We start from the raw sequence: 19,133 nt of genomic DNA, 5'->3' as shown, positions 1-19,133 counted from the left end.
TGTGTGTGTGTGTGTGTGTGTGTGTGTGTGTGTGTGTGTGTGTGTGTAGGCCGCTTGGCCCTTTGAGCCTACTCCACCATTCAGTAAGATCCTGGCTGATCTGATTTTAACCTCAACCCTACATTCCTGCATATCCCCATTAATCTTTCATCCCTTTGGTAATCAAGAATGTATCTACCTGTGCTTTAAAAATATTTAACGATTCTGCATCCACTGCGTTTTGACCTTTCCACATCCACCCAGTCAAGTTGCCTCAGGATCTTGTATATTTCAATTAAATCACCTTTCACTCTTCTAAGTTCGAGGGAATGCAGGCCTAGTTTTCATAAGGCAATCTGCTCATTCCAGGTAAACCTCCTCTCAACTGCTTCTAACGTATTAATATCCTTCTGTAAGTACAAAGGCAGACTGCACACAGTAAACAAGATGCAGACTCATGAATGCCCTTCATAACTGAAGCATAACCTCCTTAACTCTTCTATTCAGCTCCTCTTGTAATAAAACATAACATTCTATTAGCTTTCCTGATTACTTACTGCACCTGCATAATAGCCTTCTGTGATTTATGCACTAGGACACCCAGATCTCTCTGCATCTCAGAATTCTGCAACATCTCACCGTTTCAATAACATGCATTTTTTTATTCTTTCTGCCAAAATGGACAATTTCACATTTTCCACACTATACTCTATTTGCTAGATCTTTGCCCACTCACTTAACTATCAAATCCCTCTCTAGGCTCCTTCTGTCCTCTTCACAACTCATTTTCCTATCTATGTTTGTGTCATCAACAAATTTAACTACCATACTTCAGTCCTTTCACCTAAATCATTTTTATAAATTATAAAGAACTGAGGCCCCAGCACCGACCCCTGTCACACACCACTCGTGACATCCTGCCAGCCTGAAAAAGACACATGTATTCCCACTCTTTGCTTCCTGTTAGCCAGCAAATCTTCTATCCATGCCACTATGTTACCCTAAAAATCATGAGCTTTAATTTTCTGCTGTAAACTTTGAGTGGCACCTTATCAAATACCTTTTGGAAAGCTAAGTACAACACTGGTTCCCTTTTAGCCAGAGCACAAGTTACTGTTTCCGGAATTCAATAAGAAAAATTTCCCTTTGACAAACCATGTTGGCTCTGCCTGATTACCTTTAACTTATCCAAGTGCCCTGCTATAAGGTCCTTAAAATCTTTTAATATTTTCCCTATGATAGATGAAGAAAGCTAATTTATTTTTTTCCTCAGCAGTTATTGTAAGCTGTGGTTATTACAAATAAGTCAGAGACTTTGTACACGAACCAGCTACCCTATGCTTTCTGTAAGCAAGTGAAAGTAGCTGAAGGAAGATAAAGGAGCAGCAGGTTTTGACAAGCCAAAAGGATTATCTTAACAAACCCTGGGACATGAACCATAACACTGCTTTTGCAATCTTTCCCTCACCCATATTATCCATTTTTATTTTATATGTGGCTGTCTGTATGTGTGTAGGGAAAATTTATAAGGGAGTTATAGTTTTAACTAGTACGGTTATATGCCAAAGGTTCATAATGTTTTACTGTAACTAAAATCTATTTATTTGTAATAAATAGTAATTCTTGTTAAGTACACAAACATAGTCTATGCTTTTTATCAACTTGAGTCTAAAAGTCAGGTAAATTGGGGAATTCTGCATACATTTTAAATTTTTTACAACTTTTGTGACGTCTCCAGCAATAGGGGGACTTGATTTCCAGCACACTGCCCCTGTGAGGCATAACAGTTTCAGATCTTTTTTAATATTAGCCAAGCATTCTGAAGGGAACAAGGAAGAGTGGGCACCATTTGTTAACTGCTGCCATTCTTTCAATGAAATTGATAGAGGTTTAGTGACAGTAAGCTATCCTGTTCTCATTGACAAATGCATTGGAAGAAACTGAAAATTGAAGGGACTTTGGCGAACTGGGGAGTAGGGAGTGCTGGTTGAAAAAAGTACACTTTTCAAAAATATAATAGGGTAGAAAGGTATCTATATAAATGGATAAAAAGTTGCAAGCAGAGTTTTAGCTGTGAGACTTCTTACCGCAGGTACTAATGTAGACAGATGTGTCACCAGTGCAGGGACTGACATGATGTGCAGCAGAAAGGAACGGAGCAGGTTGTCTGAGAATTGGGCAGCAACCACTGGGCTGAAAAAAGAAAGTAAACTACAACTTTAAACAAAAATGTATGTGACTACAAACTGATTAAACCAAAAATATTACACAGGGAATTCACAACAAAGAAGCAGATCATTTGTCCCAACCAGTTTATGTCCAACATAAGTCTCCTCCAATTCATCATTTAATTCAATTGGCATATCCTACTATTTCTTTCTCCCTAATTAGAGATTGACTTTAATTATAAAATACAATGGTTCAGATTTTCCAAGAAGCAACAATCATCATTAAATTTTTGCTCTGCTTGAATCTCCCTCAACTTCAAAGCTGCACTGCATTTCTTGCCAGATTTCCTGAGCTCATTTTTCACAGAGATGTGCACTGCAGTGACCCTCAAAGAGTTTCATCATTGTGCTGTAGATTCAGAGGGAAGTCAGGGCACTCCACTTTGCAGCGCTGGCTTAATGAATGTCAGTGAATGGGTACAGTGTGTAGGTGGGTACTGTGGCAGGCAGGTCGGGAGGACAGAGACATGTAATGGGGGTGCGGTGTAAGAAGATGTATGGTCACAGGGAATCAGAAACATGAAGTTGGCTTGGGGGGGGGGGGGGGGGGGGAGCTGCGGTAGGAGGTTCAGGGAGGTGCATAGAAAACGTGCGGTTGCAGGATGCTAGTGCTGGAGTTACTCAGGAATTAGCCTAGGATTTCCTGTAACATTTCCTTGTCAAATAATTTGTTCAGTTCCACACATTCATCCCAAGTCTCCAACTTCAACACAGAGTCCAAGATTTGCAGAGAGGATCTTGGAAAGCAGAGAAATTGCCCATTGGACGTTGAAGTTTCTCTTTAATTTTGATGTAATTCAGAGTACCGAGACTTCTGCAGGGTTGAAGCATGCACTTCTGGTCATACATCTGGTCTTCAATGATTCAGTGACTGGAAGATTTGAGTCACTATTTTTTACAACTTAAAATTATAAAACACCTGTAACAAAATAGCTTCCCAGAATCTAATCTACTGCATTCGCCACTAACAATGTGGTCTCCTCTATATTAGGGAAACGAAGTGTAGACTGGGTGACCGCTTCACAGGACATCTACTTTCTGCTCGTAAAAAAGACCCTGAGCTTCTAGTTGCCTGCCACTTTAACACACCACACTGTTCACTGGCCAACATCTCTGACTCTGGCTTTCTACAGTGTTCCAGCAAAGCTCAATGCAAGCTGGAAGAACAACACCCCATTTTCCGCTTAGGACCCTGCAACCTTCCGGACTCAATATCGAGTTCAATAACTTTAGGGCCTAAACTCTCCCATGTCCTAGCCCCTTACCCCACACACCAGGCTTTGTTATCACACAGTCTGCCATTACACACCACCTGTTGTTAGTCACTAACAGTCCCCATTAACAGCTATTCACCCTCCTGACTAGATAGTTATCAATTCCTCTGTCTATCCAACTGCTCTTCTCGCTCTCTCTCTTCGGGCTCTATCCTTTATCCTATTGTTTAGTCCCTACCCCATTCCCCTCCCTATTTTCTGCATATAAACTAACATCTTCTCAGCTACCATCAGTTCTGAGGAAGGGTCACCGGACCCGAAACGTTAATTCTGATTTTGTTCTTCTCAGATGCTGCCAGACTTGCTGAGCTTTTCCAGCAACTTCTGTTTTTGCTCCTGATTTACAGCATCCGCAGTTCTTTTGGTTTATATTCATGTAATAAAATAGTGCAAGGTGCTTCAGGGATATTATACAAAATGGACTGGATTTACTGGAGGTGATTTATTGGAAATTTGCCAATTGGCTGGACAGCTGATGGGAACCCCACACCACCTCTTCTAGGGAAGGGCAATTAAACTAAATTCCACTCAGGCATTTAACTGGACAGAGTTAGGACTTGGCCAGGATCAAGGACCCTGGGAAGTTGACATCCCACTCAGTGAAAGCCTCCGGCCAATCAGAGGCCAGCAGCTCTAACTGAAGGAGAAGGCAGCGACTGCTGCACCGACGGCACTCACCGCGAAACCTCACAGCTCAGAGACGTCAGGTGGGTGGAGTCATAATATCAGCAAACAGCTGAACAAGCGCCTTCTCACCCCAGGAACACACAATCAAACTTGCACAAGAATGCTCATCAGGCTCCCCCACATGATGAGATCTCCCCAACCACTGGATTAATAACAGTGACAATGGGAGGAAACCCTTAACAGGGCACCAATTGCACAATTAATGTCCTTGATGTCATTCAATAATCAACCTACACCAATAGAACAATAGAGTGTCAACTTAAATTATGCACACAAATATTATATCTTGAACTTATTTATCGATTTTGTTTCTATGCTATCTCTAGAAAGTTACAATTGTTTAGAAACTTGATTATTGGGCTGCCAAACTAAGAAGGTGAATTTTAATGGTATATTAATTGTCTTATTAAGGTTAAGGATGCACAGGTAGTGATTGATTAAGTATCCTGAGCACAGAGACTTCTAGGAGTTGGTTAAGGAGGAGGCAGATATTAGTAATGTTGCTTTCTGCAACAAATCTGACATTAAGTAAGATTGACATATGATTTCTCCTTCATCAAATGCTTCAGAAAGAATAGAATATGAAACAGCCTGGTAAGTTCATCAGCTGGTATAGATGTTTACTGAGAAATAAATACTGGAGTCTTTCATTGGCTTACATGAAATACTAATTTGCTGCAGTACTATTTGGGAAGAAGTTAGTAGAAAACGCAGGCTTGTTTTTTTTTCATATAGAAGTCCTCCAGGAAAAATAATAGAAATTACTTGAAGTTCCTTAAACTTCTTTAAGGATTGTAAACTGGTTTAAAAGAACAATTTGAGTTTCTGAGGTATTAGAACTTAGGCACAATCTTACTTCTTTTATCAAGCTGAATTTTAGTCTACAGCTCATATTATGTGGTCTGGTCATGATGCAGAAAGACCTGTAGCTAGAAAATGTGCTATTCCTAAAATGCAACAAATCCCGAAAGAAGAGTACTGTTTATCATATAGCTTTCTATGCTAGAATATTTAATGTTTATATTCAGCACACAGGAAACATGGCCTTGCATCTAGAAGCTATCAATCTGTTAAGCATGAGAGAAAATAGCTGGAATGCATGCAAATTGAAACAGCTACTTTGACAGCAGTAGCTTAGGCACTAGAACTTAAGGCTCTTGAAATAGGACATTCCATTTCAACTCCAGGGAACATCCAGATTTTAATTTGATCTGAAACAAAACTATTTGAACTTTTTGTTAACCCTGACAACCTAGACCAATACATTGCAAAAGCATGACTCAGTTGGTACAATTACTTACTAGGAGTCAAAGGATTCTGGAGATCAAAACACACTCTAGCACATAATCTCCAAGATTCAGGTAGCAGTGTCCTTCATATTAAACCAAAATTCTATCAGTATAGAGCACTGAGCTGCGTGTTTTAGCCAACATTACTTCCTCACCTACCACCAAAAACAAATTCATCATCATTCATTTCATTACTGGGATCGTGCTGTGTGCAAGATAGAGGGCAGGCAAACTGAGTGGTTATTTCAGACATGATTCACTGAGAATCATTGTCTGATGTTACTGAAAGATGGAATAAGATGGATGAAATGAGAGATTTTCCTTTTCAAATGCCTTGCTCAAAGTTTACCGTCAGAAATGGTGCAATGATTTGTATCAGAATAATGGGACTTCGATTCATACCAGTGAACTTCCTTGAATAGCGAACCCTCAATGAATGCTACTGGGCACAATTTCAAAATACAGAACAGGCATAGGAAGGTAAGGAAAAATAAATGAGTTTTAATATAACTCCTTAGTTGTTTGAAGGAAGATGCCTCCTAAAACCTTCCCTTGTCTTTTACTGGAGAATAATAAAAGGTGAGGCACCAAAAATGATTCCTCTGCACTCTACAATGGAGTAGACCACAAATCGAGATCCAGAGGTACACCAAACCACAGTTACAGCTTGAGGAGATGGCCTGCACATAGCCATTAGCTGCACTGAAGTACCAATGACCGAAGAAGAATACTTGTATCATACTTAATGTCCGTAAGAGGTACAAGTAAAACAATCAATTAAGAATTTTTTTGCATTGTTGATGTAGCCTTTCCAAAAAGACTGATTCATCTCTTAAGTGTTACTTCTCTTGTAGAAAGTTTAACTGCCATCTTTATGGCAAGCCGTATCAGAAATGAAGTTTGATCTGAATGAAAGTTCCCTTACCGTAATGCAAGGGTGAAAATAGCTGTTAAAGTGCCTTTGGACAAAGAAGGTTTTGATCTTGCCAGTCCATTTGTTAACAATATCTGGGGATAAAGAAACTTATTTTCCATTACCAAGTAAAAACTCTGGATACTATATTTTCCATTCACACAGTGAAATCAATTTTAACTTGTGCATGCCTGTAAAGGCAGACTTTAAGCTGCTGCATCTGATAAACAGCCCTGTTTTAGCTGGTTAAACTAATCAGGCTTGTTGGTCATTATGCATAGTCTAAAACAAACAATCTATACTGTCTCATATTAGGGAAGCAGACAGTAGCCCTGTGGGACAGTGCACAGCAGCTCAATAAGCTTCCTTCAAAATCTACCAAATCCATACTCTCTACCACCTAGGACAGTGGGTGCACGCCTGTTACCTGTAAGTTTCTCTTCAAGCCACATGTTATCTTGGCTTAGAAGTACGGTAACATTCCTTCTTCAACAGAGTCAAAATCCTAGAACTCTCTACCTAATAGCATGGCAGATACACCTACACCTGACTGCAGTGGTTCAAGAAGACAGTTTACTACCAACTTCTCAGAGGTGATTAGGGATGGGGAAACAAATGCAGGACTTGCCAGCAAAGCCCACATCCCAGTATAAAAAACAGCAAAAAGAAACCGTACATGAGAATTTCTCAGCATTTCTTTTTGGAGACCTTCTGAACTGATGATAAGAGTTTTTGCTCCTAATAGGTATTCAGGCAACAGTATATATTTTTTTTTTAAAATCAGACACAACTCAACCTTCATGATGTAGCTACAACAATTAGGTTTTTTTAAACACCAAATTTAAGCAGCACTTTTGAACAAACCTGTAGCACTGTGTAATATCCCTTTTGATTGAGATGCCCCATGATGTTTGCACAGATGTGATTCATGGCAGGCCTCAGGACTTCTCCTGTTAGCAAGAAAAATCAATGGTATTGGCAACATGAACAAGTTCACTAAATCTCTATACTGTCCAAAAGTGTGACACCCTTAAATATCATTTAACCAAAGTCACAAATCAAAATTACTATTTCTTAGGTATGTTGCCTACTTGCCTGACTAAACCTATATACAAACAAATTCCAAATTATAAATCAATAAATGTGCTGGCCTCTACAAAATGCTTAGTTTTAATTCTCCACTTGTGCTGAATGAGCAGTTGGAACTTTAAAATGTCGGTCCAATGTTTTTGATCAGAGGATGGAAGGTGAACAATCAGTTTGTGTTCTTACTTCTGATCTTTCTCTCCATCTCTATTCTCCAGCACAAGTCAGCATTTTCAAGAGGATAGCGGAAGAAGAAACTAGAGGGAAGAAAAGTAAGTTGCAGCAAAAAAATGTTCATAGGGGCTCGTGATAATATTGTGCATCCAGTTTATCCAGTGATTCCAATTACATCAACTGAAATAGAAAATGTGATACTAATTTACTCTTTTCCTACTTTTATAATAGTTGACATTTGAGTTTCTTTTGCAGTTACCTACTTAATTTCAGTTGTGCTGATAGAAGAGAAAAACAATTCTTCAGTGGAAGAGGATACATATGAACTAAAATCACTGGGCTATTGTTATATAGGACCTAAGCACAGCTTGAAAGTTGGACATATGAGCAGAGGCACTGATCAGCCAAAATCCAAGAGAAAGGGGAGAAATACAGAACCCACAAAAAAAAATCAAAAATAGGTAGGAACTAATTACCTGCACCTCAGAAGTCCTGAACAAAATCTAGATTAAAAAGGTCTAGTTATTAGTTAATTACTGCATGAACTAGAGAGGTTGTTTTTGCCACTGACCTTTCCCTCTCAGTATTTTCCAGGTTGAGGTGTCTGTGAATGTGACCAGCACGGTGAGATACAATGTGATGAGCTTGCAGTCTTGCAGAATATCAGACTGCAAGAAAAAAACTTAAAATATTTCCATCTGTTAATTAAATCCTTACCTTAATTAAGCAAACTTAATTTGAACTGATCCATTTTTTATTAAATTCCAAGAGGCAGCTGCTCTACTGCTTTCATAATACTTGAATATCAATTTTATTTTTAGCTGACATTTTATTTTATTTCACTTGTGAAACAACTGAATTACAGAAGCAATGCATCACACATCAATGTCTTTTCACTAATTTTCTTTCCCCTTTGGATATGTTGTTACAAGTATGTTTCTGTGAGAATTTGAATATCATTTAAATGACAGGAGCACCTGGCTCAGTGACAGGGACCCAGCGGTACCTCAGTACAAAAGAAAATGTTGGAAAAACATGCTTAGTAAATACTTGTCTATTGCCAACTGAAAACAAAGCAGTAATTATTTTTTGAATGAGCAATTTAGTTTGAACTGCAGCCCCCTCCTCTCCACATACAGAAATTTACATGTGTAGGTTTCAATTTACCTTCAACTGCTTCAGAAACTCACAGCAGAGCCAGAGGAGGTCTTTAACTTGTTTTATCCATAGCAGGGTGAGATCTTTGGAGAGTGCCAATGATACATACCAGACCTGCAAATAGTCACGAAATTTGAAAAAATATTTTAAAAGGCAACATCGATTCATAATGCTGTTCCAAATTAAAAATTGAGAACACTTGTAGAGGAATACAAGTCTGTCATACTGCTAAATATGCAGCAACATATTAAAAAGAAAACTGTAAATGCATAAATTAATTGCACTGTCCATATCTTGCTTAACATTCTGCCAATAAAATTTGGTAAAAAGCAAAGATGTCTATGAATACTTCATACAATGCTGACTTTGGCTGTGTGAACGTGTGAGACACAAACATGGTGAGATACAATGTGGTGAACTCGCAGCCTGATATTCTGCAGGACTGTAAGGGTAAAACTTCAAATATTTCCATTTGTTATATTCATATCCAAAATAAGCAATATAAACTTCAGCCACTCCATTTTCTACGAAATTCCAAGACGCAGCTCTTCTATTGCTTTCATAAAACATTAATACTAATTTACATTTAGCTGAAATCTTAAATTTATTTAAGTTGTGAAACAACTGCATCACAGGGACAACGTATCAGTGGCTTAAGTGCAGTTTGTTTTCCTGAAGGTAGGTTGTTACAAACACACTTTACTAAGGATGTGTGTGGTATTTAAATGACAGAAGCGTCTGGCTCAGTTGTAACACTAGCACTTCTCAGTTGTTTCCAAGTTCTTGTGTCTGTACTATTCTAGATAGTGCCCTTCCCAAATTGCAACATACCTGGAAAATATTTAGCATCGTAGGGAAATAGGGGTGAATTACAGACCTGTGATGGCCATTGACAGGAGTGATCAAGTTAAAGTTTGTTGTTTCCTGAAGTTTACTAATCCAATATGGTGAATAATTTGAGACTAGAATGATGGCAAAGGCCATTGGCTGTCAGTTTTCATGGAGAAGTTGATGGCAATACAGATTAAAATTCTGTGGAACACCATATGGCTAGGAATTGAATATGATCTTGTTTGCCTGTCTGATTGTGATCCACATTGGGTGAAATATTTATCAACTAAACCACAGCAAGAAAGAAGTAACACATTTGAAGTCTGTATGAGTATATACAAACCTTGGACTCATTCTCTACTTCCATGCTGTTAAGGATACAGCGACACAGCTTCTGAAGTCTCTGGGAAGATATAACAACACATTAATCAAACAACCTATGCAGATATAGAGAATAGAGGGTAGGATATGCACAAAACTTTGAGCCTTGACAATTGGTTTTCCAAATTTCCATAGACAAATTATTGATCTCCTATGCAGTGACTAGTAGGATGAACTTTGCAATGCCTATGCCATACTTGGTACATGTTTGGCAAAATCTTGATTCCCCGGTTTCACAGTTTGTTAGCACAAGAAGTTAAAATTTAGTTCGTTTTGATGTACAATGGAGGTGTAAATAAGGCCTTCTCTCATTTTCAACAATAGGAGGTCGCACTTAAGGCATTGGCAGCTATAGGATGCAGTCAGTAGACTATGCTTGTAACTTAATGATGGCTTAGCTAGGACCAATATTCCAGCAAATGGGGAACGATGAAGTGAAACTTGCAATTATACATTCATACAGCAACAACATGCTGACCTAAAAGGAAATCTCTTACAGGTTGTACATATGTGACTTCATGGTGCATCAGTTCCCAGAGTTGCAAGATTTATGAGAATTTTGTGCTCAACACCATGAGAGTCTGACATTTTGAGGAACAGAAAAGTTCAGATACTTGATGTCAGCACTAGAATTGTCTGATTGGTCATAACATTAATTAGGACAAAGCTCTTTCACCTCTGCCCCAGCCCCAGTCATAAATTACATCCTGTAGAGCTCAGAGTAATGTTTCCCCTGCTTCCCAGACACTCCTCTGACCTTGGAACAAATTGTCCATCTGTTTTAAATGCAAGTCCGAGAACTTTAACAATCTTCGGGATTACTTTAACTGAAATATTAGAAATCTGACCCTCTTGCAAACCACCAGAATAAATTAGAACTTTAATTTCTTAACCCCGATAAACAATAAAATTTTAAAAAGAACAACAAGGCTGAAACGACGACAAACTAGTGAATTCTCCCTCCCCATCCAAGGCCACAGAACTGACTGCAGTAACCTGCCACTCACATCTTTATCTTCCTTCATGTGATACACAAACAGAAACTTCCTCGTGATTTTAAATAAAGCAAGTGCACTTCTTTTTGATGAATTTGCTTCATAGGTATCAAAAAAATCATCAACTTCCAACCTGTAAAGGAAACATCACCCAATTAAACAATGCTGATGAAATTTTCAAAAAGCAAAATATACAAGTGGCTGTCGAAGAGATGACACTTATGGTTTAGTTTTATGAAGCCTAATATCAAGGCCAAATTGCTAAACATTTTAAGGACTGAGGTCTAATAAAGGAAGAGAAACAGAACAGATTAAAGATGCATGGCAATGAATTTAAGTCACAACATTCTTGCTGAACTAAGCAGCATCTACGAAAGGCGGAAGTGCTACGATTCCAAAAACCCTTGAAGACGCATTGCTCAAAATATCCTGATGAAAATGCAGTCATGCCAACAGGGTTCCATTTAAAAACTTGCTTTTTTAACTGTCCATTTCCATCGATAATTTTTAGTCTATGCAAAATATAGACAATGTTTTACCCAACATCCACAGTTGTCTTACTAGACAGTCGAATGAGAATAATGTCCAACACTTTCTGCCCCTTGTTCCCATTCAGGCCCATTATAACAAGCTCAATTGAGGTCAGTTAATTCAACAACCAAACCACAAGCTCTGCAAAGATTGTGCTACACAGGGCATTAGGGGCTTTAGAAATTTATGCATATTATAATTGTTATTTGAATATGTAATATATTTAAGTTTGAAAAAGCTCAGCTCTGAATAGATAAAATTACTCATGTGTAACAAATTATTCCCATTGGTGAATAATGTGATATTAATTGAACCAAACAAAACTATAGACCCAAGGTCATCTGGATAACTACCTAACAACTTTTTTTCTTACTAAGTTATATAACTTATTTTGTCTTGTATACATTTTTCACTTTTTGAACAGGTTGTTTTTGTGTTTCATTTTCTGCTTTCCGGCAAAAATTACCGTTTTTTTTTGGTTGAGGAGTTAGGGGACAAGGGAGGTTTACTGCTGGTTCAATTTCCAAAAGGCATTCAATAAGGTACTGCATATTAAGCTATTTAATAAGATAAGAGCCAATGGTGTTGAGAATAGCACATCAACATGGATAAAGGATTAGCTGACTGGTAAAAGACAGAGTTTGGATAAAGGGAGCATTTTTCAGGATGGCAACCTGCTACTAGTGGAGTGTCATAGGGATCAGTGCTGAGGCCACATTATTTACAAAGTATTAATGACTTGGACAACAGAAGTGAATATACTATTGCTAAGTTTACAGATGACACAAAAATGTGTGAGAACACAATTGGTGAGGATGACGCAAAAGAGGCTGCAGAATGATATAAGCAGGTTAAGTGACTGTGCATAAACTTGCCAGATAGAATATTATGTAAGAAAATATGAGATTATGACCTGTATCAGGAAGAACAGAAGAGGTGAATATTATTTAAATGAAGATAGACTGCAAAAAGCTGCAGCACAGATGAATTGGGGATCTTCATGCATGAAGCACAAAATGTTTGCATCGAAGTTCAGCAGATGGCAAATGGACTGTTGGCTTTTATATCAAAGGGAGCAGAGTATAAAAATAGGGAAGTTTCTCTAAATCTATACTGGGCATTAGTTAGACCACAGCTTGAATGATGGGAACCGGTTTTTTTTTTGTTCACTCATGGGATGTGGATATGTCTGGCTAGGCCACCATTATCTGTTCTTCCCTAATCGTCCAGAGGGCAGTTAAGAATCAACCACATTGCTGTGGTTAACAGGATCACATGTAGGTCAGGCCAGTTAAGGTTGGCAGTTTCCTTCTCTAAAGGACATCAGTGAACCGGATGGGTTTTCCCAACAATCGACAATGAATTCACGATCATTAGACTCTTAGTTCCAGATTCTTTGTTGAACTTAAATTCCACCATCTGCCATGGCAGGATTTGAACCCAGGTCCCCAGAACGTTAACCAAGTTTCTGGATTAATAGTCTAGCGATAATACCACTAGGCCATTCCCTCTCTTTAGGTGTGGTCCCCTTATAGGATAGATGCAGAAAGGTCATTTCCTCTTTTGGGAGAATTTAGAACCAGAGATCATAATCTCAGAGTTAGGGGTCTCCCAGGAGGCTGGATTATTAAGAATATTCAAGGCTGAATAGACAGATTGTTAATCAGTAAAGGAGTGAAGGGGTATGGGGATAAAGCAGGAAAGCGGAGTCGTAGATTATTAAATTAGCCGTGATCTCATTGATGGCAGAGCAGAGTCTTGTGTTGAATGGCCTGCTTCAGCTCCTACATTTTATTGTCTTATTGCTTTCCCAGGACACTTTGGTGAGTGTGTTTTTTTTAAAATCCTGTGGGAGACACCTGTGACCCACACTACATGTTGGGATGTAGCAGTGGGGCCAGAATTAAAAGCCTGAAAACTCCATGAGGAACATACTGAGGTTTTAGAAGAGTTTCCACAGGTTTGAGAGTCTTGGATGGTCTTTGGTTCTATAAAGCTTGCAGATGTTGCTAAGACCTTGACTGTTTTGACTTTTATTGGGAATTTGTTTGTTTCTAAAACAATGTTATCCTACCATTTCTATATTATTCTCTGCTCTCTATTTGTCTTTTGAACATGACATTGTTACAAAGATTCTTGCAAAAAAAAATTGACCTGATTTCTCGAAGTAGCCGACACCTACAGAGGTACCTCCTGACGACCGCCTGAATCTGAATAGTCGCTCGTTCACGTTCCTTCTGCCCTTTCCTCTCCTCTCGAGCTGCCCGGGCTTTGTCCAGGAACTGAGTTTTGGAAGTTTGTGTGGTGCTAAACATTGTTACTCCTGTGAACAAAGTAACGACAGAATCTTTTTTAAGAATTTTCTTTCTTACCCACCACCAAACGCTAGTGATCAACAGTATAACATGATATTCTGAAATAGTATTGATCTGCTGAGACCAGACTGTTAATGTCTGTCTCTTGAACGTGCTCTAAGTTGACCCTCAATGCACTTATGAAGGAAATTCCAGGATTTTGACCCAGTGTCAGTGAAGGAACAGCGATATATTTCCAAGTCAGAATTAGATGAGTTGCCTGGAGAGGAACTTGAAGGCGGTCGTGTTCCCATGCATCCGTTGCCCTTGGCCTCACAGATGGAAGTGGTTGTGAGTTTGGAAGATGCTGTCTGAGGATCTTCGATAAATTTCCGAGTGCATCTTGTAGATAGTATGCATTGCTGTGACTGAGCATCAGCGGTGGAGGGAATGGATGCATATGGAGGTGGTGCCTATCAAGCGGGCTACTTTGGTCTGGATGGTATCAAGCTTCCTGAGTGTTGTTGGAGCTGCACCCATCCAGGCAAGTGGGGAATATTCATCCTGACTTGTGCCTTGTAAATGGTGGATAGGCTTTGAGGAGTCAGGGGGTGAGTTACTTGCTGCAGTATTCCTAGCCCTCAGACCTGCTCTTGTAGCCACTGTGTTTACATGGTGAGTCCAGTTGAGTTTCTGGTTTATGGTAACCCCAAGGATGTTGAGAGTGGGGGATTCAGTGATAGTAACATCACTGAAAGTCAAGGGGTGGAGTTAGATTGTTTCTTATTGGAGATGGTCATTGCCTGGCATTTGTGTGAAGCGGATGTTAGTTGCCACTTGTCAGCCCAAGCCTGGACATTGTTCAGAATTTGTTGCACTTGAAAGTGAACTGCGTTAATACCTGAAAATTTGTGAATGGTGCTGAATGTTGTGCACTCATAAGCAAATATGTACACTTCTGACCTTATGATGATTCTTTAAGCTCTAAAATACTGCACATATTTTCTTTCTTATATATCTGACTTCCAGTAAAAGGTAAAAAGGAAACTCATTTTGGCACTGTCCACAAACCTTATGGCTAGTTAAACAGTATATTGTCAGAAACAGTGACTCTTTAATTCTCTGTCAAGCCAAAGTTAACAATGTGGACAAACTGTCAATAAAGGAAAGCACAAGTTTACCTGAACTGTGTTGTGCTGTCTGAGACTGGAAATCAGTTTATCAGTCCCAGCGCACAGACATGAGGTAGTCATTCAGACACTGAAGGACCTGGAGTGAACTGGTACTGTATGTTGATAACAGAAAAATTCTGCATCACTGCAAATCCATCTTCTCAGAGCAAAATTGCTATCTACTTGTCTTGACACATTGAAACCTTAAGAAAGAATAAAATATGTCAGAGAAGTTGAAACACATCCAAGAGCACAGACATTGTACTTGTTATGATGGCAAGAAGTTAAAATCTGAAGTGGCTTCTGGCCAATATAGTATTGAGTTGATTATTAACTTCCAAATATTCAAGCCCAATAAGCAACTAGTGTAAGGTAAACAGGTACAGCTGATGCGAGCTTGAAGAATCATGCAAATATAAACAGTGTGTAACATTTTCATTACTATGCAACATCACTGCAAGTTTTACACTGATGCTAACCAACCTAGCTCCACTTTCCTGCTAACATATTTTTAAGTGTTTATTCATCTCCCATTTAAGAACTATGATTGGATTTGCATAAATCACCACTGATGACGATATATTTCATAGACTTGATGTATTTCATAGTCATCACCAGCTCATTGTTTTTGCATCAAATGTTTAATAGTTTTTAACATCTCTAAACTGCTTCTAAGTACAGCATAGTTTTGTATGTGTACATGTATAATTATTGTATGGTTCCACTGCTTTAATTGACCATCTAGGCATATTTCCATACTGTTTATTTTCACAAAAGTTCATACTGCAGACCTAGTGACACTAATCTAGAGGGTCATGATTGAATACACATATTAGGATGTACTCATGCATGTACACACACACATGCAGTGTAGGGATACCACTGTTGTTTTGAAGGGATCAAATTTTGCAAGTTAGGAATTAACTTGTACTTGATAGTGATTAGAAGTGATTTCTGACATACAGAACAATTAAGTATTTCAAATTTATATCAATGGACCACATTGTTTATGAATATCTGAATCTCTGCAAGCTTGCAATCATTCCCAGAGGTCCATTATCAGTGTTGTCAGTCAGCTTATTAAAAAGGACGGTGTTGGAAGAAGGGTTATGGAAATCAAACGAACCCATGTGTATGATGCTCATCTCAAAACATCAGTGACAGGCTTACAACATCACCATTTTTTAAAAAAAGTAGTGTTGTACATCCTAAACCAAACACTTTGAGACACTAAATCATCTATTGATTGGTTGTTTGTCATAATACAGACAGATGTTGAACATAATCTTAATGCAGCCACCAATATGCTTTCTGAAATTCTAGTGACCCCACTACAAATGACAGGAATTCTTTAAAGATTTAATCCAGATTTGGGCATGCAAAAATCTAAAACATTTTAAAGTTTTATGATATACTTTCAAGTTTTAATTTTTACTGTGCATGTGATATATTCATTAAATTTGTAACTCTATATGAGCTATACTAGATAATTAAATATATCATAGAAATAAATGTGACAATATTATTTTATCTACAGGACTAGTATTGTTTAAGTCATCTTGCACATTTCATGTCAATTTTTATTAAGGTCTAAATATGCTTTTTATTATAAAACATATACAACTGTTACATATAAAAGGAAAAGGTAAAGTTATCATAGTCTTACTGGACAATAAGCTGCTCTCTCATTAAAGAGAGACGACTGGTAATGGTTTAACCTGAGGGTCACTATGCCTCAGGCGAGGGGACAGATTGAGGAGGAGAGTCCTTCATGGTAACCTCAGCCACATTACATTATGGAACAAAAGACACACCAGTATATTAGAAAACTTACTAGAAAAGGTCCAATTAAAGGCATTGTTTAGAAAATATCCACATAGATTACTGCATGCACGATTGCTTACACCTTTCGAAAGGAATAGCACAAGCTGTCAGAACGATTTTAGGTAGCAAATATCTTTCGTTAACAGTGCGAAATGCAGGATTGTCAATGTCAGACAAATTGCTGTGCATATGGACAAAAGTTACACTCTCTTCACAGGAGACAAAACAATCACATAAGAAATCGATCTCACGTCTTAGAAATCAAGACGGAATTTAACGAACAATGAAAAAAGGCCACAACCTCCTTTTGTGCTCCCGGGCTTCTCATCTTTCTGGCATGTGAATGACCTAACATATTATTATTGCTGATAATAATGGCGATTTCCTTGTGTTAACACAGACTCTTTAAACCCAAGCTCCTTTCTTTCATAACAAGCACAACTCCAGCAGCGAGTCCACTTCCTGTTCCGGGTCAGAAAGACACTGCGGTCGCATTTTCACAGTCTACGGCTGACTGCGCATGCTCACACGACGGTTTGCTGTCCTGATTGGACAGGAGGCTTTGATGGAGGTGGAAGACCCCGCCATCTTGGTAAAGGTCCCAGCGCCTCGATTTGTCAGTGAGTTAATCAGTTAGAGAGATTTGCAAACTCGCTCGATTAAACACGTAGACGTCTGTTGTTTGAATTTTTGTGACTTTCCCAAAACCCACCTCCTCCCTCCCCGCTTGCCCTTTTCCCACGGAATGACATGACTTGAAATCCCAGAAATGAGGGAGCCAGTTGGTTCATGATACACCATATGAGCCCTATCTAATTTCTTCTTGAAGAGCCCTCAATGCCCCCATAAGGATGGTTGGCAAGCCAATCTTTCCTGGATTGATAATTAATCTTTCAGATGCTGCTGGTGAATGCATGAAAAAACAGTCAAAAAACAATAATTAAGAAGGGTCTCGACCCGAAACGTCAGCTTTCCTGTTCCTCTGATGCTGCTTGGCCTGCTGTGTTCATCCAGCTCTACACCTTGTTATCTTAGAAATGAATGTACTGGTTGTACTCAAGCTCCATTTTGAAGTATACAAAACAATCGAACCAGTATGTATTATTTGGCAGTTTCACTGGTTATTCGATTTTAAAACCGGACTTTTTGGGTTTTTTCTTTAAATTCTCTTTGTAAAAGAATTGAAAATTGCCTGAAAAAAGGACTGACAGTCAAGTATTTTCTAATTGGATGATGAACCTTTTTGGATTCCAGCACAGGAAGGCAGTGTGTCAGTATCAGGATGTCTTGGCCAACTAGGGGCAAGTCATATGTTGAAATTTCCATGAATACATTTAATCAAAGTTGGTGTCCCTACCTCATAAGGGAGACAATTCTAGGCATTAATCTGTCTTTGTTTGAAAATGCACCATATGACATCCTGAACTATCTTTAATCCACTTGCACTTATTTCCCGCACCCCATGGCCTGCATTGAAAGCAATCTATCTGATCTACTTCGTAACCTTTCTTCTCTAAAATCTTCTATTTTAGTATAAACTTTATCTTATTTGTTTTTAGAATCTTGGTATCACTAGCTAGACCAACATTTATTGCTCATACCTAATTATTAAGTAGGAGCAGAAATTAGGCCATTCAGCCTAGCAAGTCTGCTGCGCCATTCAATCATGGCCGAAAAGTTTCTCAGTCCCTTTCTCCCCGTAACCCTTGATCCCCTTGACAAGCAAGAACCTATTTATCTCCGTCTTAAATATACTCAATGACCTGGCCTCCACAGCCTTCTGTGACATGGACGATGGAGCCCAAATACTATTTCTGATAAATTCTAGTGTTGAAGATATAGACAGCATCTTAGGTGTAACCAGATTTCACTCTTACTCTCACACCAAAGAGAGATTTATTGAAATAAAATTGGAGGAAGGAGAAGAGGCCTCTGTCATAATCTAGCTTGCATCGTTATATGATCATTTTAACTCAATCTCTGCTATTTGATATATGTAACCTGGACTACTCAAGTGCTTTTTAAATTTAGAAATGCCATCTACTTTTGTTAGAGCAATCCTGCAACAAATCATAGATGTTTGAACACAGGTCGAGAACAATCAATCCATTGTGCTTGGGCTAGTAGTATTTTTTCCACTTGAACCTATCAGTTCCAATTTATCTTTCTGTTATCTAATTCTGTCATGTTGCAGCTTACCGAGCTTCAATGAAAATTGTGAGAAAGAATTCCATATACTGATTATCCTTTGCTATCAAAAAATCAGTCTGAGTTGCCTTTTTGTATTTTTATTACCAATTCTGAGTTTATTCCCCTT

At 38.5% G+C, this 19,133-nt stretch overlaps 1 protein-coding gene across 3 annotated transcripts in view; it reads right to left on the bottom strand.

The window, feature by feature from the left end:
* ube3b (ubiquitin protein ligase E3B) overlaps window positions 1–17,291 on the bottom strand; it is a 23,347-nt gene extending 6,056 nt beyond the window's left edge. Inside the window, exons 1-10 of one of the 3 annotated variants that reach the window (XM_048611493.1) lie at window positions 17,118–17,291; window positions 15,002–15,195; window positions 13,681–13,849; window positions 11,008–11,128; window positions 9,963–10,022; window positions 8,798–8,902; window positions 8,202–8,298; window positions 7,235–7,320; window positions 6,383–6,465; window positions 2,067–2,172 (exon numbers count right to left, since the gene is read on the bottom strand). In XM_048611493.1, the coding sequence (XP_048467450.1) occupies window positions 2,067–2,172; window positions 6,383–6,465; window positions 7,235–7,320; window positions 8,202–8,298; window positions 8,798–8,902; window positions 9,963–10,022; window positions 11,008–11,128; window positions 13,681–13,841 (819 nt within the window). In that variant the 5' untranslated portion in view covers window positions 13,842–13,849; window positions 15,002–15,195; window positions 17,118–17,291. Of the gene's footprint in view, window positions 1–2,066; window positions 2,173–6,382; window positions 6,466–7,234; window positions 7,321–8,201; window positions 8,299–8,797; window positions 8,903–9,962; window positions 10,023–11,007; window positions 11,129–13,680; window positions 13,850–15,001; window positions 15,196–16,826; window positions 17,085–17,117 lie in introns of those variants that run through there. The other 2 variants (XM_048611494.1, XM_048611495.1) reach the window with 2 other exon arrangements.
* Between the last annotated feature and the right edge of the window lie 1,842 nt (window positions 17,292–19,133).

This window comes from Rhincodon typus, chromosome 24 (genome assembly GCF_021869965.1).
Source record: "Rhincodon typus isolate 14 chromosome 24, sRhiTyp1.1, whole genome shotgun sequence".
In the NCBI taxonomy this organism is placed as follows: Eukaryota; Metazoa; Chordata; class Chondrichthyes; order Orectolobiformes; family Rhincodontidae; genus Rhincodon; species Rhincodon typus.
The sequence above is the reverse complement of the archived record's forward strand: the minus strand, read 5'-3'. Positions and strand labels throughout refer to the sequence as shown.